We start from the raw sequence: 27,859 nt of genomic DNA, 5'->3' as shown, positions 1-27,859 counted from the left end.
CATTGGCTGAACACGACACAAAGTCCGAAGGCAGTAGGAGCCAAAGCACGCGTTTTCTCTGAATGGTAGGCGAGTAACTGCTTTTCCAGTACTACTCACCTCACACTAATCTGCGTAACAGTCATTTCACGTGCAGCTGATTGAGACCTGATTTGTAGGTGCCTGATCCACTCGAGCAAGAACTGTAGCTTCTAACTCGGGAATCCGTGTTGTTCCTCGTTTTCCAGTGGTACCAATCGCTTTGTTTAACTTAATGTTGGGAACAGTCTTACAAATATGGTGTAAGCGGGCTGTCCTCTACGCGGATAGTTGTTCCTGCATGCCGGCCGTGGTGGCCGAGCGGTTCTAGGCGCTTCAGTCCGGAACTACGCGACTGCTACTGCCGCAGGTTCGAATCCTGCCTCGGGAATGGGTGTGCGTGATGTCATTAGGTTAGTTAAGTTTAAGTAGTTCTAAGTTCTAGGGGACTGATGACCTCAGATGCTAAGTCCCATAGTGCTCAGAGCCATTTGAACCATTTGTTCCTGCACATTTCCGCTGCCCTGATCCTTCCGTTTGCTATCCCATAACCGAAAATCATGCTTGCAAGATCCGTCATCGGGTACAACTCCGTTGATAGAAAGTAGTACAACTTTTACACACCGTCTGCAAGATACTGCGCTAAGTTACAGCAGGAGTGCTCATGTCAGTACACAGCACGCCATCTGCATTGGATTAGTAAAGTTATTATCGCAACATCCACAACCAAGTGCTCGTCGGCACCGCCTACCTCACAATCTCAGCAATAACAGCACCTGCACATGTTTTCCACTGTCAGAGATATCAGAACGATTTTCGCTTATTGTTTTGGATTTGGTCTTTTACAGACCACGGGTCCTTACCACAAACAGACACATTTATCGTTCAGTAACATCACTAAAAGTTTGGAACGTGATCACGGAATCACCCTGTTTATCACAGATGCTCGCAATATCGACTTTGACTCTGTAATCAGATACACTTACACGAGTGGTGTCAATTCGAATAAAACCCTTTTGGCCTTTCGGCCGACCAATTTTCAAAATTTAAGACGGTTATACAACGAAGGTTTCGACCGGTTTGGTACCTGTCCTCGTTCGGAAAAAAAAAAACTGCTCGAACAGAGAAGGATCACTGCTTATACGGTCGAAAAGTCGGTTTTATAGTATTTTTAATGTTGTATATTGACGCGTCCTAACATCCAAATAACTTTCGTCTGACATACAGAAGATATTTTTCGCTTTGTAGAGACGTAAACGTTATGATATTGGATGGTAAATTAGTAAACGCACCAACATATGGCAATAAAAGCAGTCATGTTGAGCAAACGTTGCTCCTGTCCGTGTTTACAATCGTCTATCATCTTACACTATGGATGTGACTTACGACATGTGGTGGAATAATCGACCTTACACTACGTTGTACTGAGCTCATAGGAAGGAGCAGGGTTTTATTGATAAGTAAATGTGTTTTGTGTTTTGTCTGTGTTATTTGTTTTAACACATGAAAATATGATAAATACTCACGTGAATCCCGAGTTAAATTCCAGGTTGTCCATGAGACCATAAGCCGTGTATCCAATAATCGGAACACCGTCAATGTGTATCGCCTCCAACACAGCTCCGAGGTAGCCCTAGTTATAATACAGCACATTGTACGTAGACATATGAATTTCGGAAGATGAAAATGGCTGCTACATTACTGTAGAAATTTCTACTTACATTAAAGTATTCGATGCGGTCTGTGTCGTTTCGTCCTCCGGAATTGTAGAGACCGTTCTCTGTTATAATTATTGGATATCCTGGGTATTCGTTGGCGATCCAGTTCAGCTGACTCCGAAACCCCCAAGGAAGGTGCTGAAAGGTGAGATACGTATTAAAGACATTATTTCTATCCCCATCTGCTTCTTCAAAATGGACGCGCAGGTATAAAATGAAGTTTGTTGGCAGTTTTATCTCTTCATTAGTTACAACCTGGGATTTCCCAGTTACTTACATACAATTATTCATACCTTCTATTCGAAATTATAAGATCCACTCACATTAATGTGACAACTAGATATGTTCGACGTCAACGTGCAGGAGGCAGCATTAGGGTCTATAAAGGGCGGGGTCTATAAAGCGTGTCGGGGAACGCGGAAAACAGTGCAGTCCTTGCCATAATGCGGAAACAGAGTCATTATTCCAGAATGAGATTTTCACTCTGCAGCGGAGTGTGCGCTGATATGAAACTTCCTGGCAGATTAAAACTGTGTGCCCGACCGAGACGTGAACTCGGGACCTTTGCCTTTCGCGGGCAAGTGCTCTACCATCTGAACTACCGAAGCACGACTCACGCCCGGTGTCACAGCTTTACTTCTGCCAGTATCTCGTCTCCTACTTTCCAAACCTTACAGAAACTCTCCTGCGAATCTTGCAGTACTAGCACTCCTGAAAGAATGGTGGCAAGTTCAGATGATTCTGTTTTGACGAAAACGTGTTTGTTTAATGAAAACTTTGTGTTGCATAAGGCAATCAAAGTACAGAGTGCTTGAAATACAGCTCCAACACAAAGCGTCCTGCATATAACCATGGTGGCCACAGAGCATATCGTTGCTTTCCAGTCAACGGATCATGTAAGGTGTGCACTTTATGCATACCCCATTGTGGAGAGGAGGTTGAACCAAAAACATAAGCACATAGTCTGGTAAACAGGAACTGTGCACCAACAACTCTTCTGCTGTTCAGGTGAAATATAGGTGGTACTAGTTTCCCTCCCCTCCTGAATTCGAGCAGATATTGCAGTTCGACTCTACGGTACACTAGTTCGCTCTCTGTCTCTGTTATGGAGGCGAAAGCCTATTTTCATACCAAGAGTTCTCAGAACTTATTAATCCTCTTCACAGTAATGGAACATGTACAAAAAGTGTGCAAAAAGTAGTAGAAAATAATTTCTTTTATCTCGTCATACATTTCATCAATTTCTTCATCATCTGCAGAGCTAGTTGGCATATAAACTTGTACTACTGTAGTAGGCATGGGCTTTGTGTCTATCTTGGCCACTATAATGCGTTCACTATGCTGTTTGTAGTAGCTAACCCGCACTCCTATTTGTTTATTCATTATTAAACCTACTCCTGCATTACCCCTATTTGATTTTGTATTTATAACCCTGTAATTACCTGACCAAAAGTCTTGTTCCTCCTGCCACCGAACTTCACTAATTCCCACTATATCTAACTTTAATCTATCCATTTCCCTTTTTAAATTTTCTAACCTACCTGCCCGATTAAGGGATCTGATATTCCACGCTCCGATCCGTAGAATGCCAGTTTTCTTTCTCCTGATAACGACGGCCTCTTGAGTAGTCCCCACCCGGAGATCCAAATGGGGGACTATTTTACCTCCATAATATTTTACCCAAGAGGACGCCATCATCATTTAACCATACAGTAAAGCTGCATGCCCTCGGGAAAAATTAGTGCTGTAGTTTCCCCTTGATTTCAACTGTTCACAGTACCAGCACAGCAAGGCCGTTTTGGTTAGTGTTGCAAGGCCAGATCAGTCAATCATCCAGACTGTTGCCCCTGCAACTACTGAAAAGGCTGCTGCCCTTCTTCAGGAACCAAACGTTTGCCTGGCCTCTCAACAGATACTCCTCCGTTGTGGTTGCACCTACGGTACGGCCATCTGTATCGCTGAGGCACGCAAGCCTCCCCACCAACGGCTAGGTCCATGGTTCATGGGGGTAGGGTTAATGTCAGCGTTAATGTCACTAGACCATGGAAAAGGACCGAAATCTGTCCATAATGTAAAATCCAAGTAAATCCTGATTGGTTCTTTATAAGTAATAACGCAGTGTACTAATTACTACACTTTTCCTTCCCCAATGCCAATCGCCCCCTCCCCCTCTCCCCTCCAACGATCAATATGTCGAAGGTGATTTCTTAAAACAAAAATTCAAAATTAGTCCTTTACTAAGGAAATCAAATTTTGGAACAGAGACCACAACGAGGAGCAGCAAAAGAAACTTACTATTTTGCCTTCCTCTGACTCCATATCAGGTAAGACGAGACAGCTGAAAAGACGATAATCAAATGGATCTTCAGTCCTCTGACAGAAGTCCTTCAATTTCTGAGAGCAGTTAGACACAGCGGGTCTCACAACACTGGGGTCTACAAGATACATTGCGAGTGTAACTGTACGCACTGTGGAACAACACAGAAAGGAATATTCGAGTTATGGTATATTGATGTTTTTTACTTTATGGACCGTCTGACAGCAACTGAATGAAACACAATTTCATGCCATACGCGTTTCGCCTTTATTTTCTGCAAGGCATCTTAAGTGGCCTGGGATATGTATATATGTTTGCTATTTACTTTACATTTTGGTTACTGTACCTATAGATTATAAAGAGTTCTGGTGGTTGGTTGTTGCTATTATGAAGTAATATTTTGAACTGTACTTACAAGTTGATTGGACGATTTTCTACATCTTACGCTCCTGTTGAATTTTTGGTGTTGTTCTTCTTCTTATAAGTGACAATTCGCGTTTTTTTTCCACATTTCACAGCACTATTAACTGAACGCTTGTTTTGATTTGTATAGCCGACTGTCAGATGTTACTTCCAAAGGTCGAATGTTATTGCCAACTTTCGAGTGGAATTATAAAGGATCTGTGATCTGTTTGTGTATATGTATGTGTGTGTGTGTGTGTGTGTGTGTGTGTACGTTTTAGAGGATCGGAACTGGAATTTTCATTTCTGCTAAGAAGTCGCCATTCGCCTCTCAAAATGTTAAAAAATACTCCATACCCCATGGTCTAGACCTCTCCTCCAACCCTAGAAACTATCGTATGGGAGAGGGGTTGGTTGAAAGAGGGTATCTACCTGCAGCAGAAATAGTTGAAGGTATGGAGGCTATATTTGCGTATCTGTAGACCAATACGGAAGAATACGAGTAGATCTTGTTCATTCGCGGTGTTAATGAATATAATAAAACATTCTCCGTTATCGGTCAAGGAAAAGTGAAGTTTTGCAAAATTATGGAGAAAAATAACACCTAAACTCAGCATATGCAGCGTTCAGGAAATAAGACGCTACCAGCGAAGAAATAATAACAGCTGTATTATCCCACTGTACAGTGGAGGTGTTCAGCAGTTCCCAGATGCTTGACGATTTGCAGTAACAGCTATTAGCTAAATCTGAATCTGGCAGGATTACAACCTGTAGAAGATGTTGAGAAACAGCATTCTTTACGGAGTTACCAGCAAGTCAAAGGCTGGATGGAGAACTGGAAACCTCTTGAGAGGTGGAAGTCACGGTAGCCACGGTCCAACGCATGTTGTAACGAGGCAAGGTCTAGCACCTGAGTCAGTTCTTCACGTTGTTTCGTGCTCATGTAAGTTGACGTGTGGCGGAGAGTGGTACTGAAGGAAAGCAGATTTGAAATGTTCTTCCATTGGCAGTAACTACAGTGTAGTCAACTGTGGCAACGTACCAGAATTTTTATATGACGAAAGTGAATGAAAAGTATATTTTATGGAAATTATTGAGGAAAGAAACGGCGAAATTAACAAACTGGAAGAAGCTGTCTCATTGTTCCTAGGAATCATCCCATTGGAGACGAAGTAACTGTTATCAGAAACTGTCATGTTCATCTCCAATTTGAAATATAATATATAATATGTAATATATAATAAGAAGAAGCTGCAGTATAAGTACTCAGAAACTACGTATCTCTCAATTTTGCACAATATTAAAAAAAAAAAAACATATTTTTTAAAGAACTGCAGGGCCCTTGATGCTGAGTGCAGAAAAAACCTGTAGTAATGGAATTTGTAGTCAGCCTTGTGCTCGTTTAAGAAGGACGTAGACGTCAAAGCGTTCGGAGCACGAGAAACAGAGATTTTTAGAAAAAAGCTGAAAGAAGGCAGACATGTTTCTCGCCTTCAGAAAGTTTAAGCAACATAATTTTTTTGGAACATCTTGGCTTTTCTGTTTTATCAACGACATGACTGAGTTAAAGAAAAATCTTTCACCCCAGCTTTTGAAAGACGTATGTGCTATTTGACTGGTATACGGTTCAGAACAGCAGGAAGTGCAAGAACTGCAGTAGCCTGCCCTTCAATGATAAATGGCGTTCGGTGAAAATTCGATTTGTTAATTTAGAATTTCAGTAAGGTGTGCTTCTAGTAGTTATGCATCTTTAGTTCCTCCAGAGGGTTCAGTGGGTGGCCCTTTGCTGCAGTATGTACAACACTGATGTTCTAATCCATGTTGGTTGCCGGCCGAAGTGGCCGTGCGGTTAAAGGCGCTGCAGTCTGGAACCGCAAGACCGCTACGGTCGCAGGTTCGAATCCTGCCTCGGGCATGGATGTTTGTGATGTCCTTAGGTTAGTTAGGTTTAACTAGTTCTAAGTTCTAGGGGACTAATAACCTCAGCAGTTGAGTCCCATAGTGCTCAGAGCCATTTGAACCAGCCATGTTGGTTCGGTATGTTTGTGTTCAGTAAGGTGTAGTCCAGATGCAGTTCCGTTGTGCGGATGTGCCTGTTCTGTAGTTCTAATGCTATACTACCTAACCGACTTTTCAATACAAAACTATATTTGTTACCTATCTTGTGTCTAAGCCGAATTTTCAGAGTACTATGTATTTGAAACGCGCATCTGACGGTTGTGTTTTGAAGCCATTTCTCTAGCTGTTGAGACTCTTTTCCATAGTATGTCATCTGGGCAAAAGTTATGTTACTTTAAGCGTTCTCGCTTCCCGAGAACGGGGTCCCGGGTTCGATTCCCGGCGGGGTCAGGGATTTTTCCTGCCTCGAGATGACTGGGTGTTATTGTGTCGTCTTCATCATCACCATTCATCCCCATTACGGTCGGAGGAAGGCAACGGCAAACCACCTCCATTAGGACCTTGCCTAGTAAGGCGGTGCGGGTCTCCCGCATCGCTCCCCTACGCTCTGTAAAGAAGCATGGGACTTCATTTCCATTTCGTGCCTCTCGTGCTCTTAAGTGGTTATGGTCTTATTTTTTATCTAGTAGTACGGTCTCAAGAATGTGTACCCGTTTTTCGCGTCTATTTCTTTTAAAACTTATTGGCAGTCTAATGGCAAGCAAGTATGTCGGTGTGGCATGGCAGTAAAAAATTCTCCTTTATGGCGCTCTTAGTGATAGGATTAGACATGAATAATATTCTATATACCCTTACGTCCAAGTTCTGAATTTACGTGTATGTTTTAGTGATCGTCAGGTCCAGACGGTTATTTTCCTTTATTTAGATGTTAACACAAATTTTTGGTCCTTATACGACACAGACAAAGTGCAAATATGGGTTGCGCTACCTTTTGGCATAACCAAGGTATTGTCTACATAACGTTTGTAGTGAATGACGTGATGTTTACGGTTTGAGAATTTATTTAATTAAATGTTTGCAAGGCATTAATAAATATATCAGCCTATGTTCCATCTAAGCTATCTCCCTTGTAAGGCCTTGTTTTTGGCAACATATTGTGTTACTAAAAGTGAAGTATTTGTAGGACAGAACGATTTCAAGACAGATTATTTCTGCTTTGATAATTTTACAGTGAGACATCAGATTATCAAACATTCGATCGTATTTACCGTCAAAATGATCATGTCTCTCCTCATCAATTTATGAACACTTGCCTGCCTCAAATGTTTTTCCACTAAACTTACCTCACCAGACGTTGTAATTACAGCCATGTCACGTTTTTTGGAAGGTGAATCGCCTGTGATTCCTGGCGTCACGAAAGTCGTTGAATAGTGGTTAATCGAAAAGAAGTCTGCTGACCCTGTAACAAGGTATAATCCCTCTCTTTCAGTTACCTGGTAAATCGAATCGACAGAGTTAACATTAAGAACAAAGTTCTGCTGTTTTATTTGCATTAATCTCATGTAACGTATTGTTCCACGTTGCAGCAACGACGCTGCGGAAACCGGATACGAATAATGATTCACGTTCATGTTTATTATAAAGACAGATACACTGGGAAGGGACCAATGACGTGTTAAAGATTTTAGTCGGTGCTTGAGGTCGACTCGGAGAGCGTGACTGGTAATTCACTACGCCCTAATAAAATGGGGATAAAATTACAATGTGTCTTAATGCTTTATACTAGTGGGACAACTGTGTTAGAAGAAACGCTTGCTGAAGGACATACATAAAGTGCTAAGGAACACTACTACTGCATCTGTCGATAGTTTCGTGTTACAACAAGATTAAAGAATGTGGTGTGCAGAGCGGATTTCTAATGGTTCAGTACTACCAAGAATTTTTTCCCTTTAGTTTATGGACAGCCATTGCTTTTGGTTCTAAAGACAGAAGTCATGTTTAAAGTAGCGTGTTTTTCAACCATGCTACTATTACAGTCTTCAACATCGGAGATGTCCTTCCACATAGTTTTAAAGCACTGTTTGTGGAGTTTGTTTCCGTTTTTCACGGTGAAAGTTCGAATGTTATTGTGTTGTTTTCAATGAATAGATGTGCAGCGCAAATGATGCAACAGCTTATTCCAAAGGGGTCTTGGTCGAAGTTATGAGAAATCCTCTCTATGTAATTTTTTTGATCTTCTAGGACTAATGATAGAATGGGATTTGTTCTGTGTGCGGAGTATTGTCAACGTAGTAAAAAAACATTTCGATTTGTACCTGTTGCTACTTGTGACAAACAAGCACATTTCAAATGGTTTCCGTATACGAATATGTTGAACTTCGCGCTGACCACATCTCGTGGTCAGAGAAAATACATCACTGTCGTCACTCACACTCTCATGTAAGTGACACATCACCTACCGCGACTTACTTTACCCCAAAAACAGTTTTGTATTGCTGCCAAGAGCGGATTAAAGGGAGTTGAATCCAACCCAAATCAAATGGTAATTTTTGTAACCTGCACCAAAGTTAGACACAAGCATTTATAGTCTTGGTCAATGGATTTAGTGATTTAATTCAGTATTCCCCAACCCACCTTACTTTGTGTGCGCAAGAGAATCTATTACCTATACCTGTGACTTGTGGTCCCTCTCGTGTTAAAATTTTAGGTGCGAAATATTGGCAGGCATTCCCAATTTGCCACGACAGCATGCGCTCCACGTTTCCCTTAGTGCACTATCTACTTTGCCTCATTGTTGTCATTGCTACTACTTCCAAAACTGTTTGCAAAATGGAGAAGAGAAGACGCAAACAAAACACTTCCGCTAGGGTGGGCAGTTGAGTGTTTCCAGTTTTTTACCCCAAGAATATTTCCTACAATTAGATCTTTGATATTGATATTTTCTTCTCTTCCTGTGGCAACTGCAACAGCAGAAAGATATTTCTAAATACTCAGACTTATTAATTGGTTGGGAAACTGTTGTAGGCAATACCGCTTAACAAGGCATACTTTGTTGTATGTCCATAGAGGAATCCTTATTAACAAAGCAAAAATTATAGATTTGGATATTGAGAAAGGCGGAAAGACTAGAAAAGATACGCTCTCTTAAGTACAGATAACATTTAACATAGTGACAGTTGTTCGTCTGTGGTGTAAAAAGATTGAGCAACTAGCATTCACACACTTAGATTGCAGTTTTGTATAACAACCAAAAAAACTGTGAATCAGATGCTAACATGCACGAAACATGCCAAATACACACTGTATGTGTAGAGAAGTAGGACGAAAAATATTAGCACGATTATGGTTTGTAAAATGATCTTCTTTGCCAGATTTTAATTGTTCAGTGTATCAAAGAAACAAAATATTACATTAAAAACTATGGCTTTATGCATGTGCAAGCGAGCTTTGAGCTACTATACCGATGTAATATCATTCTCACTGGTCACATTGTACTTCTTTGGAGGTATTAGTCTCCAATACAGTCTTTTGCTAACATAATTAATACGCATATTTCATTTTTATTCCCACTATGGTTGTTTAAAAACGAGTATTATTGTGAATTGTATTGAAAATAAAAGTTAGAAAAACATATTTCAGGATCTGTTGAAGACTTCACAATATATGGCAAAATATAGCTATGAAGAAATTAATAATTTCAGTTTCAAAAGTGTTTTATTGTAATTTAAATGTATTTGCTTTTAATTTACATGTCAACTCTATGCTAACGAAAGGCTTATAGGCTTGTTGCTGTGTGTTAACAATCATATAAAGTAGTTCCTTAAAAAGTTTGTTAATACTACACATTTCAAGAAATAAAATTTTTTGTCTCAAATGAAACACATTTTTGCAACTTTTTGATATTTTTAAGTATCTAAACAGCTTAAAACAATTTTTGAAGGTGTTTTCCTTAACTTTCAAGGCGAAGATTCCTGGGTGTTCTTTCTGATCCAAGCAACCGCCCCCTCCTATATACCTTCATTAATCCGCCCCTGATTCCTGCCTCCACAGAGATGGGCCAATAACTTGCAGTAATAGTAATTTTATTCATCCATAGATCTCACTTTATGGGATATTGTATGTGTCTTGGTATTACAATTTAAGAGCAACAAAAAATGACATAATGCATTTATACAAGCATTTACATTACAGTCTGGTGTGACAATGATCGAGAAGGTAGTCGGTCGTTCCATTATAGCAGATACCACCCTGACATTTGTCTGAAGTAATTTCGGCGAGCCACAGAAAACCTAAATCAGTATGGCTGGATAAAGATTGGAGCCTTCAATCTCCCGAATACAAAGATGGTCTGTTTAAAACAGCGCAACTCATTCTGTTTCTCCCTTGTATACGATACTGTTTTACAAAGGAGGTATTTAGTAATGTAAAAGGCTAGTACTGCACTATTTAATCATTTCTCACTCCCAGTCACTGCAGCCACACGGGGTGCCGCGCTGTCTCAGGTGCCTTGCCACGGTTGACGCGGTCGCCCCGTCGGAGGTTCGAGTCCTCCCTTGGGTATGGGTGTGTGTGTGTTGTTCTTAGCATAAGTTAGTTTAAGTTAGATGTAATAGTGTGTAAGCCTAGGGACCGATGACCTCAGCAGTTTGGTTCCATAGGAACTTACTACCACCACCACCACAACCACAGGTCTCATGCACTGTTTCATAATGTAGCACTACACACATTACCAGCTGATGGCAGGACAATAGCGACGATGTCTGATTTTAAATTTTGCACTCAGCAACTGCCCATTTCCAAGCGGGCAAAACTGTGTCAACACCCCTCTATAACAAGTGAGATATTGAGCTCCAAAAGAAGATACGGTATTAGTATTCTACAATGCATAGTTTTGGGCGCAAGATTTTTCAGAAAAAGAGGAAGAAACATAGTGAGAAAGTATTGTGGGAGATGGTATGCAGGGTATTCCGCAACTATTCGTTCAAATTAGCACAGAAGATAGCGAACATGAAAATAAATATATCCAGTTATGGTACATACAGTCCCCGACCATAGTTTCTGATGGTAAGGACACGTTACACAGAACCTAGTGTGTAGCAGTGGCATTCACGGCAACTGCTCCTGGGCGCGGCCATTGACGTTTATGGATGAAGGACATCGTACGACCGTTTGTCGTCGTGCCCATTCGAAGATTCCTGGTGTGTCTGTAATGGTACCAACAGCGACGGCAATTCTATGTTTTCTGGAGCCACAACGGTTCCATGCACCAAATGCTTCATATGCCTCAAGAAGAAGAAATACAAACGAGTGAGGCAATGTGACCAGCTCTGAATGTAAATATACATACCCAGTCAGCGACACAGTATCACTAACAAAATGTTCCCTACCATTAGAAGCTTATCAAAGTGTATTTTTTCATGTTCTCTACTCATCTCTACTAATTTGAATGAATAGTTTAGGAATAATTTGTATGTTTTATTGTCGCTATTACTACCTATTTGTTTTATATATTTTTCCAAACCCCTACTCTGTGCTATCCAAATAATCATTCAACTTATTGTATACAGTTCTGCTTAATGGTTATTTTTCTGTCTTTTTTAATAAAATTGTTTTAAAAATATCTTCAATCTCGTTGGTCAGGTTATTGTACAGTTTTATTCCATCATATAATACGATGTTTTGATTTTTGTGTTTATTGGTAAATATAGGTGCAGATTGGATCTTGCTCCATAGTCATGGACAGATCTGTTTGTGCAGTAATCATTGATATTATTTGTTATGTACACAACTGAGTGACAAATCCACTCACATGATGTTAAAATACCTAGTCTTTTGAGCAGATCTGTACAATGTACTGCACTACAGGTATTCGTTTTCTGCAATTTGAAAACTGTGTCAATATTCTGGCCACGTGTACCCCCAGAAAATAATTCCATCGGTATGAACTAAATGTACATATGAATAGTTCCTAACTAGAAGGCTGTGGCTGTTGGACACTTAAGATAGAACTCTAAGGGTACAGCATGCTAATGACATTCTGCTTCCAAGTACCTTTATGTGTTCACACCTCACCAGCTCAGAATCAATATTCATACCTAGGAATTTTCTGTTCCTTCGAAAGTCTATAGTAATGCCATCCACTTTTAATTTCTCAGTGTCACTTTTTTCTCTACAAATATAAATTCATGGCATTTATTCTTTATGTTGAATGGCATTTCATAGCATACCGACCTGTTGTCTCAGTAAAATAATACTGCTGTGGCGCAATTGAGAAAGTCATTGTTATATCAAGAACATGAATAGATCCTGGTCTCCATTTGTGAACAGTTGTTGAGAAAATGTTTTAACAACAATCTGGCTGCCTACAACGTCTGAATCGCCACCCTCCTTCATCAGCGAGCCACTCACCCACAACTTGTAGCCAATATCCGTTATATTTTCTGTCAGAGCTGTTGGAGGCAGTAATGATGGACCAATAAGGGAGAGGGGTGGTGGACAGAAATGTAGAGGATGCAGCAGCAGTAGCTGTCAGTGCAAAAATTCAAGTACTTTTCGGCTTTTGTTATTTATTTATTTATTTACTTCTGAGCCTATGCGGTTGTGTTTTTTCCTTTCCTTTCGTTTCCTCTTAGTGTTACTGTACACTTGTAGTGGCAGTAGCAAGCAAAATATCTGCCGATATAAGAGTGACAACGCCAGAGACGATCCAGCATTTACTATATGAGACAGATAATGTTTAAGCTAATAACGTAGCATTGCGTAGGGAAATATGTGGTTTAAAAAGTGAAAGGCAGGAATGGTCAACTTTACCGTTCTCCGCTCTCTCTTGAGGCTAGTACTGACTCATTGATTGTTCCACTTTCTTTTAAACCTGATATTTTGGGTACAGCCGCGAACTTAAGGAACTGGAGTAGCGAACAGCTGCTAAAAATGTAGCTCGTTTGAAATTTTCAGGGGATAGTAGAACATACATAAAGTGCAAGTTGCGGAATGCTGAGTGTTTCGCATGTATTAAGAAAGGGTTAGTAGATATTTACAGCAGAATTAATCCATCTAGTATTTCAGTGAACAAGTCAGTGATATATTTCACAAACAAGCTGAAAAAGTAAGGTCAAATTCTTTCAAAAGATACCGCATTACGCCGGCCGACGTGGCCGTGCGGTTAAAGGCGCTGCAGTCTGGAACCGCAAGACCGCTACGGTCGCAGGTTCGAATCCTGCCTCGGGTATGGATGTTTGTGATGTCCTTAGGTTAGTTAGGTTTAACTAGTTCTAAGTTCTAGGGGACTAATGATCTCAGAAGTTGAGTCCCATAGTGCTCAGAGCCATACCGCATTACATTTCTTATTTTCAGCACAGACATCTGCATTCATCTTTTGCTCCAGCTGTAAGCCAAGTTATTTCGACGGCTTGTAGCGAACAGAACTGCATGGACAAGGGCTGCTGATAAACAGTACATGTGGCACTTCAGGACCTTCTTTTCGATTACCCATCGGTGTCTGCAACCACAGCCCTAAAAGCGAATTACTTTTTAAACTGCCTGCCAGACCTACCATTCGAGATCGTAACCGAAGGAAAACTAACTTGCACCCTGCACTCGACCATTCTTGCTTAACTGGATAAAATTATAGGGGTACAAAACGATCTTGTGACGACACAACACTTGCTCAATCATGTTAAAAGATATTGGATTGGACATTTCCATCGGCTCGTCACTGTAGTAACTCCCATGTCTGATGCCTGTGTCATCCTGAAGTATTCTGTACTGATGTACTGTCACCTCACTCGTAGAGTTTAGCACCGATAAATGTCTTGACTATTATAAATACTCTGGAAATTTCCATGATATGAGTCATTCATTGATAATGTTTGTTAAGATTGCTTAAAGGAACGTAAAGGTGGGCCTTAACGTTCCTTTAACCAACAGGTTCACACTACTTGTGTCAGCACCGATGAAAAGTCATTGAACCTCAGTGACTGAAGTAGAGTTGTGCCAAAGGGAAGAAACTCCATGCTTGAGCTTGTAAGAGTACCAATAATATACTATAAAAATGGAAGAAGGATATTCTAAAGAATAAACGTTACACATTAAGTGTTTACTCGGAATTCATGCAGGTGAATGTAAAATGTAGAAACAATGTCTGATACACTTGTGTCTCTGGTGCAGCTAGACGCTTTCACTACATTCCAATAGTTAGGCTTTACCGATGGAGGGAGGAAATGTAACGCTCCTGAGGCATACCCGGACAGCCACTGCTGCCAGCAGCGGCAGCCAGGGACCTGTCGAAACAACAACCTTTCCCTGTTGGCTCAGTTTCAAGTCGACCTCCTTCCAACTGAAGAGACTCACATCTAGATTGGCGGCCTGTATGGGAGCTTTCGATGATGACGATGACGATTAGCTGGCTGTTTTTCAAGGAGTTCCTTGTGGGGTGAGGGAGTGGCCATGTACGTAAAAAACAGTATTCCATTTGAGTCCATAGACGTATCTTAGCACCTCACTGAACCGATAACTGAATGTTATGCAGAGGCAGTTGAATTTAGCGAAACAAAACTTCTAATTCTTGTTTTTTATACGTCCCCTAACTCTGACTTCAGAGCATTCCTGCTCAAGCTAGAGAGGGTCCTTCATTCACTTTATAGAACGTACCGGAAATTAGTTATATGTGGCGACTTCAATATTCATTTTGTATATGATGGTGTAAGAAAACGGATGTTGGTAGATCTGTCAAATTTATATGACCTGACGCAGGCTGTTTTCTTTCCAACTAGGTTCCAGGGGAACAGTAGCACAGCCATCGACAGTATTTTCATTCATTCTTCATTACTAGATGGGCATTCTGTTAGTAAAAGGGTGAATAGCCTTTCAGACCATGATGTACGACTTTTAACTCTAAAAGGCTTTTGTACTCAAACAAATGTCACATATAATTACAAACTATGAAGGAAAGTTAATCCAGCAGCAATAGAGAGTTTTTTAAACCTTGTCAAGATCAAGAGTGGCAGGATGTTTATAGTGCCGATAACATAGGTGATAAATATAATGCTTTCCGTAAGACATTTCTCATGCTCTTCGGGAGTTGCTTTCCACTAGAACGTTCTAAACTGGGTACTAGCAGTAATAGGCAGCCCGGGTGGGTGACTAGTGGGATAAAGATATAATGTAGAACAAAGCGGAAATTATATGAAAATTTTAAAATTAGTCACAATAAAGGTACAATAGTCCACCACAAACAGTATTGTCAGGTGCTTAAAATGTTATTAGGAAGGCAAAGAGTTTGTAATATTGAAATTGAACAGCTAATTCACACGATAAAATTAAAACCATACGATCAGTTATGAAGGATGTGCCTGGTCAGCAGCACAAGATTTAAGATACAAAGTCAGCTCATAGCAAAAATATTTCTGTTACTGATAAATCAGATATATGTTTAACACTAATTTTCTGAGCATTGCTGGTGAATTAAATAAAAATTTAGTTTCTGCTAGGAATCATATAATTCTCTTGGCAAATGTCTTTCCGAGATTGATGTCTGAAATACTCCTCTGTGATACAGACAAGTGGGAGATTCAGTCAATAATCAAATCACTGAAGACTAAGGATTTTCATAGGTATGATGGAGTGCCTAGCAGAATATTACAGTACTGTGCTGCACATGTTTGCTCTGTAGGTAGCTATGTTTGTAATTTTTCCTTTAGGAATGGTCAGTTTCCTGAACGATTAAAGTATTCAGTAGTAAAGCCGCTTTATAAAAAGGGAAAAGGAGATAATGTAGACAATTGTAGATCTATTTCTATGCCATCAGTGTTTGCCAAAGTTATTGAAAAGGCTGTGTATGTAAGGATAAATGATCATTTTATATCACACGATTTTCTATCACACAGCTCGGCTTTAGAAGTCGTTTAACAACTGAAAATGCTATATTCTCTTTTCTCTGTGAGGTACGGGACGGGTTAAACAAAAGGTTTCGAACGTTAGGCTTTTTTTTTATTTAACTAAGGCATTTGATTGTGTTGATCAATTGTGTTGATCACAAAATATTGCTCCAGAAGTTGGACCATTGCGGAATACGGAGAGTAGCTCACAACTGGTTCACCTCTTGCTTTAGCAACAGACTTGTAGAAAATAAACTAACTCTAAATCACAGTAAGACTCAGTTTTAACAGTTTCTAGCACACAATTCAACAACGCCTGACGTTTTAATTTCACAGAATCGGTGTATGATTAGTGAAAATGAACAGTTCAAATTTCTAGGTGTTCACATAGATAGTTGTTCCGGAAAGCCCACGTTAAGGACCCTGTTGAAAGACTTAATGCTGCCATTTTTGCTATTGGAACGGTATCTGAGGTAAGTGGTCGTTCGACACGAAAATTAGTCTACTTTGCTTATTTTCATTCGCTTATGTCATACGGTACTATATTTTAGGGTAATTCTTCCCATTGTAAAAGGATGTTTTCGCTCAGGAACGGGTGGTACTGGCAATGAGCGGTGTAAGTTCACGAAACTCTTGTAGACCCATGTCCAAGAGTCTGGGCATATTGAGATTGGACTCTCAACATATATATATTCCTTATTGTCATATCTTACTAACAATATTACTTTATTCCCAAGAATAAGCAGCTTTCACTAAGTTAATACTCGGCAGAAATCAAACCTGTATTTGGATCGGACTTCTATAACTCTCTTGGTGAAAGGTGTGCAGCATACTGCTGCATCCATTTTCAATAAGCCACCACAAGAATTCAAAAATCTTACCAGTAATCGACACGTTTTCAAATCGAAACTGAAGAGTTTCCTCATGGATCATCCTATTCCGTCGAAGAGTTCCTTGAAAATCATGCTGATTCTTGTTGTATTGTTGATTGCGTTTGCTTAAACGTATGGCTTGACTTTTTCGGGTTCATAAACATTTTATTTTTATCTGTTATTACTTTTATGTTTTCATTTCATGTACTGACACGTTCCACGACCTTGGAGCTTTGCTCCTCAATTTGGTCCTACGGAAGTAAACGCATAAGTAAATAAATAAATAAACAACTGATAGGTCTCGTGGGCACATAGCATAAGGTCTTTAGGGCGAGAGCTTTTGATGAGACCCAGGAACATGGTTGCTTTACCAAGGGTCAGCTGTGGCCAGAGGTATTAAAATCCACAGGAACACTCGATCTTCATCGAAGAACTAAGCAATGATATTGCGTCCGGTCTATGCCAGACTGCTTCCAGGACATGAACTTCGTGACTGTCTGGAATCACGGCAGCAAGCAGCTCTGCCGCATCTCCATGGTTTGAGATAAGCAGTGAGGCCCAGCCAGTTCAGCGCTCTGCTGAACTGGCTGTTAGGTCTGTGTTCAACACCTGGGGCATTCCTATTCTGCCAGACCTTCCTGTCTTGGAGGACCCGTCGCCGCTCTGGCGCTACGCCATCCCGCCGTAGCCAGCATCGCCAACCATAAAGCAGTGGGAGCAGAAAGTTGTACGCTTCCCACCTCGAAAACTTCCTGCATAGGCGCGTCAGTGCAGCGCGCCAGGATCAGGGGGTCATTGCTCACTACTTGCTGTCTGCCTGCTGCAGACACACTGGTTCAACATGAAGATGCCTGTCTACATCTTTTGCACATCCGCCCACCTCCTGCACGGATCTACAAACCCACACCATCCTATCAACACCTATTAATTTCTAATTCTTCTCGCTTATACAGTATAATCTCATGGTCAGCAACATCAAGAGCCTTGGAAAGATCTAAAACTATGTCTGCGACCCATTCATCTTTGTCAGGAGGACTAAATACGACTTAAGTGAATGCTTCTACGGCTGATTCAGTACTTCTACTATTTCAGAAACCAGTATTTTTAAGACCTTATATTTATTCAAGTAATACATTAAAATGATTATTTTTGAGAATGATGATACTACGGAAATGGAAATGAGATTCCTTTTGTCTTCTCCGTTTCCTATCTTTAGTAGCGGTAAATGTCTTGTCTATTTTAAACGCTCTGGAAATTTTCCTGATATGAGTGATTCATTGATTATGTTTATTAAGAATGTTTGCATACGTATTCCTTCAGAAAACACACTGGTACTTCGTCTAAGCCCACCGACAATTTACTTTTTGGCTTTTCTGTAGTTTTACTGACTTTATGCTTTGCGATTGGTACTAACATTATTACACTTATTCTGTAATTGATTGCATGAGTTATGTTGTAGAATTTTTTATTGTAACTCCACAGTGCTTGCAAATTTCTGCAGATTGTGGATCATTTGCTGCCTTATCAAGACTCGTTTATGAGTACGTTATCAAGTGTTTCTTTGTATTTCCCTATTTTCTTTTTTATGACATCCCAAACTGCTTTGCTTTCATTCCGTGCATTGTTTATTATTTTGTCATTAAATGAATTTCTTTCTAGCAGTCAGCAGCTTCCTACAAATGTTTCTGTAACTATGACTAAAATTAATTAACCTTAGCTCAGAATGACATTTCTTCATGGTATGAGGTGCTTGAGGGTTTGAGGGAGCTTTTTGAGGCCCGCTGTTGTCAATTTATTTCTGTGAGACGTTGATAATGACAGGAAATGCCTTTTTAAAGTTCAATTTCAATTATGTTGAGAATTTAGAGAATTTTGGATTTGCATAGGTCTCTCTATACACTTCATCCCTGTCTTGGTTTCCAGGTTCTCTTGGAAATCTTGTGTTTCGATTTCTGATAAATGCTTTTTGTATTCCTGCAATTTAGGGCATTCTTACAAAACCAATTTCATTTCTGTTGTTTGGAAGAAATGGTGTGATAGCCCAAGATGTTTTCCAGTCCATATCTGTCGACACGTGGTTGATTACTGATGCAGTTATTTGTAATCACTGATGACCAACAGGGACGCGCCAACAACCTGAAGGATAATTGTGACTGTGCTACTAGTTTCATTTATGTTATACATGTTTACCTCTGCACATGAAGTTTAGGTGGATTTTGTAATTGAGACTTTATCTAGAGTTTCTGTTAATTTATTGAAAATAGTTTCCCTTCTGGTTCTGGGTGATCGATACAGACACTAAATATTTAATTTATTGCTTCCATCTCGAACGCCACATTAATCCACCTCTGATCATATTAAGGGGTGGCCGATCATGACACCGGAACAGGTCGACCGAGTATTTATGGTGCTGTCATGATGATGGCGCATATTTCAAGGGCATATGGCAAGACATTCAAATGGAGTGCTTTTCAGGAACCAAGGGAGAGTGTCTCTCACAAATACTGCGTACGCATGTGCAGGTAATCGGAGATAAGTTTAATACGGACTTATTAACCTACTGTTGCGTACGACCACTCACAAGTTTACTGATAACCTGTGTTGGCGATTCTTCACTGCTGTAGTTTGGGGATTCTCATCAGCGTATACCTATACCTACCTACTGCGACTATTGAGTATAGCGCATCCGGTGAAATAACCTTCATCCGAGATAAGTATGAAAACAGGAAAGTGAAAGTCAACCGTATTGTCTTGGATCCCTCAGCTCTACACGATGATATGCCCGAACGCTGTACACGAACGTGGCATTTTCTGAGACTGATGGAAGTGGTGCTGTCGTTCACGCATTACTTGTCTCGCAGTGCTGCACGCAATTCCCATTTGTTGTACAATTGATGGTGATGATTCCAGTTTCCTCAACCACATGAACGAGCTATGTTTCTTTCGAATCTATAATCCTTACATTTCTTCACCATCTAACAGTATGGCTGCACAGTCAGATGTAACATGGGACAGATGAAATGGTGTGGCATAATATTTTTATCACGTACTCGGGTTCTAATAAAGCTTTAAGTATCATGTTGAACTATAGAGCTATCAAATTAATTTTTAACGTGAACGTAATGCTTCTTGTTCAGTGTAACTGCCGGCCGCGGTGGTCTCGCGGTTCTCGGCGCGCAGTCCGGAACCGTGCGACTGCTGCGGTCGCAGGTTCGAATCCTGCCTCGGGCATGGATGTGTGTGATGTCCTTAGGTTAGTTAGGTTTAAGTAGTTCTAAGTTCTAGGGGACTGATGACCACAGCAGTTGAGTCCCATAGTGCTCAGAGCCATTTGAACCATTTTTTCAGTGTAACTTTAGCATAACCCTCGTTCGTGAGTAAGATAATATCAGGACCACTCTCAGTGAACTAAAAGAAGCCCTCTCAGGCTCTGTAATACTTCTCATAAATGTACGTGCCCTTATCAACAAACGACATGCGTCTCTTCTACCCTCTTCTGGAGCCTGAGGAGATTGTTTAACTTACAAAATCAACATCTGGTAAATGCTGAGCAGTCGTTGCTAATTTTTACACCTTTTCCTAGAAGGCATAAAGCTGATTCGTCCAAAGCGTTCTCTGTGAAGCCGATCACAGAACGTTGTATTACACTCCGACAGACGGAGACGTTGGAACTTAGACCAGTACCGGGCAATTACAGAAGGAAATTCCCAGTCAGACTGTGACCAAGAAGCAAAGCCCAGATAGTTATTGTGAACAAGAGCTGACCAAATGTGTTGCTAGATGGTATAAGTGTCGGGAGAATTAGTGGTATGCACAACTTTGGAACAACATTATGGTATCAAAACAGTAACATAATCGAAAAAAAACACTTTGCAATAAGCGTCTACTACAGCAAAGTCTTCCGCAAGCAACAATACATTTCCTCCTTGCAGAGATTTCTTCCGGCGTGTAATATGTTCGAACAACTTACTGCAATGCTCACAGGTGTCATCTTCGAAAAATGCCGACGTTTCGTCGGGTGCACACCCTGTCATTTTCAAGGCACAAATGCAAAAAGAGAACAAGCATGTTTTTAACTTCAGCATGGCAGTTGTCACCATCCAACTCATCGTGAAGTGGTACTTCGTTTCTTGGTTAAATGGCCGACATTGTCTCAGATGCTGAAAGTTTGTCTGTTGAATTATCTTAGCTCGGAGTAACCTTTCGCCAGAACGCTCGTAGATTGCTCTATCACTCAACCGTCAATCGAGTGGGTGACGAAATGAGCCAGGTGGGAGCAAAGTCTGTGACCACTTTATCCTACGTAGGTATTATTACCCACAGGATTGGTCACATATGGCAAAAACATTTTTCTTTTCTACCACCCTCTACGATTAGAGCCTTTTAAAATCTCTGAAGAATGATCATGGTTTGTGAAATGCGGGTGCCTACCGTACCCCTTGCCGGTGCTGTACGTCATATATTGGTCAGACCAGCGGGTTAGCGGAGGATTATTGTATTGAGTATATGTGTCACATGCACTTGCAATAGCCGAAAAAAAGGCTATTGATGAAGATTGCCTTAATACAGGTATTCCTATGGAATGCAACATTACGGAGATTCTGCCATGCAATTCCAACTATTGGGATACAGTTATTAAGGAAACAATTGAGACTGAATTATCAATTTTTTTTTATCATTGGTCTTCTGACTGGTTTCATGCCGCCCGCCATGATCCCTCCCCTGTGCCAGCTTCTCCACTTCTTCATCTCAGAGTAGCACTTGCAATCTACGTCCTCAGTTACTTGCTGTGTGTATTCTAACCTCTGCCTTTCTGTACGCTTTTGACTCTCCACATCTCCCTCTAGTACCATTGAAATCATTCTCTCCTGTCTTAACAAATGCCGGCCGAAGTGGCCGCGCGGTTCTGGCGCTGCAGTCTGGAACCGCGAGACCGCTACGGTCGCAGGTTCGAATCCTGCCTCGGGCATGGATGTGTGTGATGTCCTTAGGTTAGTTAGGTTTAACTAGTTCTAAGTTCTAGGGGACTAATGACCTCAGCAGTTGAGTCCCATAGTGCTCAGAGCAATTTTTTTGTCTTAACAAATGTCCTTTCATCCTGTCCCTTCTCCTTGTCAGTATTTTCCACATACTGCTACCCTCTTCGATTCTGCGCAGAACCTCCTCATTGCTTACCATATCAGTCCACCTAACATGAAACATTCGCCTGTAGCAACCTCATCTCAAACGCTTCGATTCTCATCTGGTTTTCCCAAAGTCCATGTTTCACATCCATATAAGGCTGTGCTCCAGACGTACATTCTCAGAAATTTCCTCCTCAAATTAAGGACTACGTTTGATACTAGCACACTTCTCTTGACCAGGAATACCATTTTTGCCAGCGGTAGTCAGCGTTTTATGTCCTTGCTTCGTCCATCATGGGTTATTTTGCTGCCTAGTACCAGAATTACTTTACTTCCTCTACTTTGTGAATCCCAACTCTAATGTTAATTTTCTCGCTGTTCTAATTTCTGCTACCTAACATTATCTTCGTCTTTCTTCGATTTTGTCTCAGCCCATATTCTGTGCTTATTAGACGTTTCATTCCATCCAATAGATCCTATAATTCGTCTTCAGTTTTACTCCGGATAGCAGCCTTATCAGCAAATCTTTTTACTGATATCCTTTGACCTTAAATTTTAACCCACTCCTGAAACTTTCTTTTATATCCGTCATTGCTTCTTCGAAGTACAGATTGAACAGTAAGGGTGAAAAACTACATTCCTGCCTTACACCCTTTTTAATCCGAGCACTGCGTTCTTGGTTTTCCAATCTTGTTGCTCCCTCCTGGTTCCTTTACGAATTGTACATTATCTACGAGGGTCGTTCAATAAGTAATGCCCCATTTTTTTAAGAAGGAATTAATATACCAGTCAAACGTCCTTGATGGTGCTTCACATTTAATGTTTGTTCTGTGCGCCGGTGAAGTTTCGAATCGTTCTGGCAGATGGCAGACCCGTAGTACAGCTCAAAATTGCGTCTACGTACGACTTATGTCACAAGCAGCGTGATGTTATTGAATTCTTGTGTGCAGGAAAAGAAACCGCGGTGAACATAAATAAACGTTTGTGTGCCGTGTGTGGTGATGCTGCTAGTTGACAGGAGTACAGCTGGGATATGTGGAATGCAGAGCGGCGCATCACAGCTCGACAATTGGCTCTGTAGTTGTCGGTCAGCATTGGAAGTGCGCCTGCAATGATAGAGACTCTCGGATATTGAAAGAGGTGCTTATGATGGGTTCCACGAATGCTCACAAAAATGGTTCAAATGGCTCTAAGCACTATGGGACTTAAGATCCGAGGTCATCAGTCCCCTAGACTTAGAACTACTTAAAACAAACTAACCTAAGGACACACATCCATGCCCGAGGCAGGATTTGAACCTGCGACCGTAGCAGCAGCGCAGTTCCTGACTGAAGCGCCTGGAACCGCACGGCCACAGCGGCCGGCGAATGCTCTCAGAAACCCCATTTCATTTGAGTACTTGGAGCGTTTTCTGACCGACGGAAAGGCCTTTCTGTCACGGATCGTTACGGCGAACGAAAGCTGGGTGCACCACTTTCCGCCGGAAACAAAAAGGCAGTCCATGGAGTGCCATCGTCCTCATTGACCACAAAAGAAAATATTCAAGACCACCACCGTCTGCCGGAATAGTCATGGTGGCACTCTTCTGGGATTCTGATGGCGTCGGGCAGACAAGAATCCTACAGAAATCTTGCTTGAATACGATACTGCACGCCCACACACAAATCTGAGAGCCCGGGAACACATTGCCAAATTGGATGATCATCTTTGCCTCTTCCACTCTACAGTCCAGGCCTGGCATCCTCGGACTTCCAACTCGATGGGCTGGTTAAAAATTTTGTGTGGGGAACACACTTTGAAGATGATGAAACTTTCAGTCATGCACTGAAAACATGGCTACATCTACAGGTCAAGAGCTTTTACCAGCAGAGAATACATGCTCTTCCGCGACGTTGGCGTACTGCTGTAGAACGTGATGGAAACTACGTAAAAATAGGACATCAACAAGACATGTTGATGTATACTGACACCAAATTCCGACTCTTAACAATAAATATGTTCTGAGAAAAAAATGTGGGGTGTCACTTATTGAACGACCCTCGTACTTTCCGTGTAGCTTATCCATACTCCTCCCAGAATTACGATCATCTTGATCCATTTTACACTGTCGAACGCCTTTCCCAGGTCGACAAATCCTATGAAACATTTTGATTTTCCCTCAGTCTTGCTTCCATTACAACTGCAACGTCAGAACTGGTTCTGAGATGCCTTCGCCTTTGCTAAGGTCAAAATGATAGCCATCTACCACATTCTCAATTGCCTTTTCCGCTCTTCTTTATATTATTCATCTCAGTAACTTGTGTACACGCGCTGTTAAGCTGACTGTGCCATAATTCTCGCATTTTTCGTCTTTTGCTGTCTTCGAAATTGTGTGGATGATGTTATTCCGAAGGTCTTGTGGTATACTGCCACTCTCATACAGTCTACACATGAACCTGAATAGTCGTTATGTTGCCATTTGCCCAATGTTGTTAGAAACTGAGATGGAATATTATGTATCGTTTCTTACTTATTTGACTAAAGTCACCCAAAGTTCTTTTACACTCTGATTATAACTGTGGGTCTCCGACTCCATCCTTATCGACTACTATTTCTTCTTCTGTTACCTCATAAGATAAGTCCTCACCCTCATAGAAGGTTTCAATGCAGTCTTTCCAGCTGTCCACTCTCTCCTTTGCATTTAAACGATATTCCCATTGTGGTCTTAATATTGCCACACATGCTTTTATTTCCACAAAAGATGGTTTTGACTTTTCTATATGCCGGTCAGTCCTTCTGACGATCAATTATTTTTCTTCACATTTTTCAGGCAACTATTTCGCCTTAAGGTCTATGCACTATCTACTTATCTTGATCCCAAGTGACTTGTATTTCCATATTCCTGGATTTTGCTGTACATTTCCGTAATGACTTCTTTCGTTGATGAGCTGAAATACCATTTCTTTTATTATTCATGGTTCTTAGCAGTTGCCTTCCTTCAACCTATGTTTTTCTTTCCAACTTGGATGATTGATCTTTTTAGAGATATCCATTCCTCTTCAAGTGCACTGCCTGCTGAGTTATTCATAGTCATAGTATCTTTAGCCGCAGAGAAACTCAAGCGTATCTCTCCATTCCTTAGTACTTCCGCATCTTACTTCTTTGCCCTTTTACTCTTCCTGACTAATCATTTAAACTTCGGTCTACTGTTCATCATTACTAAATTGAGATATTAGTCATTATCTGCTCTTAGACACGTTACAATCCAATATCTCTTTTAACAATCACTGCCTGACCACGACGTAATCTAACTGAAATCTTCCCATCTCTCCCGGCCTTTTCCAAGTGTACCTCCTGTTACTAACTGATTTTATTGCAGATGTCAATTAGACTTTTATTATATTAAAAACCAATATTACTTGATCTGAAAGATTTCATTTCATGACCCCTTTCGATAATAACCAGCTATCATCCTTAGACGTACAGTGTATGAAGAGAATAACGTAAATATAGTAATCTATGTGATCGTACAACAGTTATACACTAGGAGCCATATCATCTGAACATTAAAAATTACATACCTCCAGTTTCGTCGACATACTGATAACTTGTTCCAGTCGTAAGAATAGAGCTCCACATTGGTTTCCAAAATACATTTAAGTTGCTAAATAAAAAATCCATAACACAAATAAGGAGCAAATACAGGTAGATCAGTTAAGAAGAAGCGCCGTCGACAACTCAGGATGGCTGAGCTGATGCGCTTTAGCGCCCATGTTAGGCGATTTCAAGCTTGGTCGTCAGACGGTGCCACCGCACTAAGGCAACGTTGTGTACGAGATTACTTCGAAGGTTGTATCAAATACTAACCAACTACTTACATAAAAAATTTGCCTATTTTACGCAACAAAACTTTAGACAGGAACGTAGTTCCAACTGGGCAATAAAAACTTACACGGCATACAGCTAAAAGCAAGTGTAGAATCAGGCATGGAAATGAAGTGAAATGATCGTGTGACATTGTTGGCCAGGAAGTTCTGCCGCCGTGTTGCAAGTTGTATTTCAGGTGACGCCACATTGGTCGACTTGCTCGTCGGTGATGATGAGGACAACACAACACCCACTTCACGAATGGAGGAAATCCCCAACCCGGGCGCGAATCGAAACCGGGCTCGCTGAAGTGTATGCATGCACGTCACCACTGTACTAAGCAGGCGAGCACCAGATATACAATCGAGCAGATAGAATGTAATAGACATTGGGCGATTCCGCTAGCACTCTGGTCGGAATCATGTTACATGCTCACCCGTTGTTAAATAATATTCACATCGGTAACTTCAGAGGTTGTTCACCTTTTGTTGTGTAGTGGTGCTCGTGTTTACTGCCGTCGTGTGTTGTCTTGCTGCATGTGACCCACATACCGATGTTTTGAACTTCCCTGCTAAGCGTTCTCTCGTTGTATTTGTGCCTTGAGAATCACTGGGTGTTCAACTGTCAAAATATCCGCAGTTATTGAAGTTATCGAACGGTTACCTTCCCGAACGTTATTTGGAGACATTTTAATAGTTCATCTCTTGAATCTTACTTAACACTTAATATTTAATTAGGAATATATTCTTACCGTGCAGCTTCACGCTATGAAACAGATTAATTAAACTGATAATTGTTCGAAAGTTTTACTGGATAATCCGTATATCGGCATCAAAGTTGCCGATGACTTCTGAGAAGTTCCAGAGTCTCGGAAAGCCGCAGATATTACTGTTCATTTTCGGATGTGGCGTTGTTCACTCAGAAAATGTCTTTGGTACTAATGATCTAAGATGGAGGACATGTGAGAAGAATTTATTTCAGAGTCTTTTCCGGACAGTGCTGGATAACGTTAATCTAGATTCTCTTCAAGTGTTATGTATTTCGATACTCACCCCTAATGTACTCGACCTCTTCCTGTGTGAAGGTTGGCAGCCTTGATCGCGGTCGTCCTTCAGCCTCACTGTTGCCATCCACTTGCTGTCGCACCACTGCCGGATAATCACCATTCTGAGTGTAGATAGGGTGTCCGTAGAGACCCAGCTGCAGAACAAACTACACATTAACTTTCCTAACAGACATTATTTTATTTATAGGCCATGTATGTGAAGTGATTAGTATCTTTTGCACTGTCTAAGTCACTAGAAACACACTGAAAAGTTGCAGGAGCCCCAAATACTTGACGGCAGAGCTGCAGTACCCACCTGAAACTGTCGTGCTCTTTCACTAGCCTCTATATCCTCAGTCGAGTTCGTCATTGGCTCAAGCCCATTCATATTGAGTGTAATTCCCACGCTACCTGTAAAACATATTGAGGCAACCACTTACATAATACAGGTAGTCTGCCAACTACAACTTTAATATATTCAGAGTTCTCGAATAAGACTCCAGATTTTGCTCTACATCTCCCACGTGAAAATATAGTAGTCTGATACGTTTCTTGACATAATTACAAAAAAAAATTTGTCGTTGTGTGAAAGTATTATTGAGTATACAAAAAGTGCCATAATAAATAATATACTCAGAATTTTCATTCTTCATCTGTTCGCTCATGAGAGATTATTTACTTGCTTGCTATCGGTTCATACTTTAGAAAAAGAGATTACTCTACCATTGCCATTTATGCCCATCA

General features: G+C 40.8%; 1 protein-coding gene across 4 annotated transcripts in view; it reads right to left on the bottom strand.

Moving 5' to 3' along the window:
• Positions 1–27,859, bottom strand: part of LOC126198707 (myrosinase 1-like) — a 225,771-nt gene that overhangs the window by 172,450 nt on the left and 25,462 nt on the right. Inside the window, exons 7-11 of one of the 4 annotated variants that reach the window (XM_049935212.1) lie at positions 27,432–27,526; positions 27,123–27,270; positions 7,698–7,813; positions 1,740–1,874; positions 1,545–1,651 (exon numbers count right to left, since the gene is read on the bottom strand). The exons of the other annotated variants lie outside the window; for them this stretch is intronic. Coding sequence (XP_049791169.1) covers positions 1,545–1,651; positions 1,740–1,874; positions 7,698–7,813; positions 27,123–27,270; positions 27,432–27,526 — 601 coding nt within the window. The remainder of the gene's footprint in view (positions 1–1,544; positions 1,652–1,739; positions 1,875–7,697; positions 7,814–27,122; positions 27,271–27,431; positions 27,527–27,859) is intronic. 4 annotated transcript variants of the gene reach the window in all.

This window comes from Schistocerca nitens, chromosome 8 (assembly GCF_023898315.1).
Source record: "Schistocerca nitens isolate TAMUIC-IGC-003100 chromosome 8, iqSchNite1.1, whole genome shotgun sequence".
NCBI classification, from domain to species: Eukaryota; Metazoa; Arthropoda; class Insecta; order Orthoptera; family Acrididae; genus Schistocerca; species Schistocerca nitens.
This window is presented reverse-complemented; position numbering and strand designations above follow the sequence as displayed.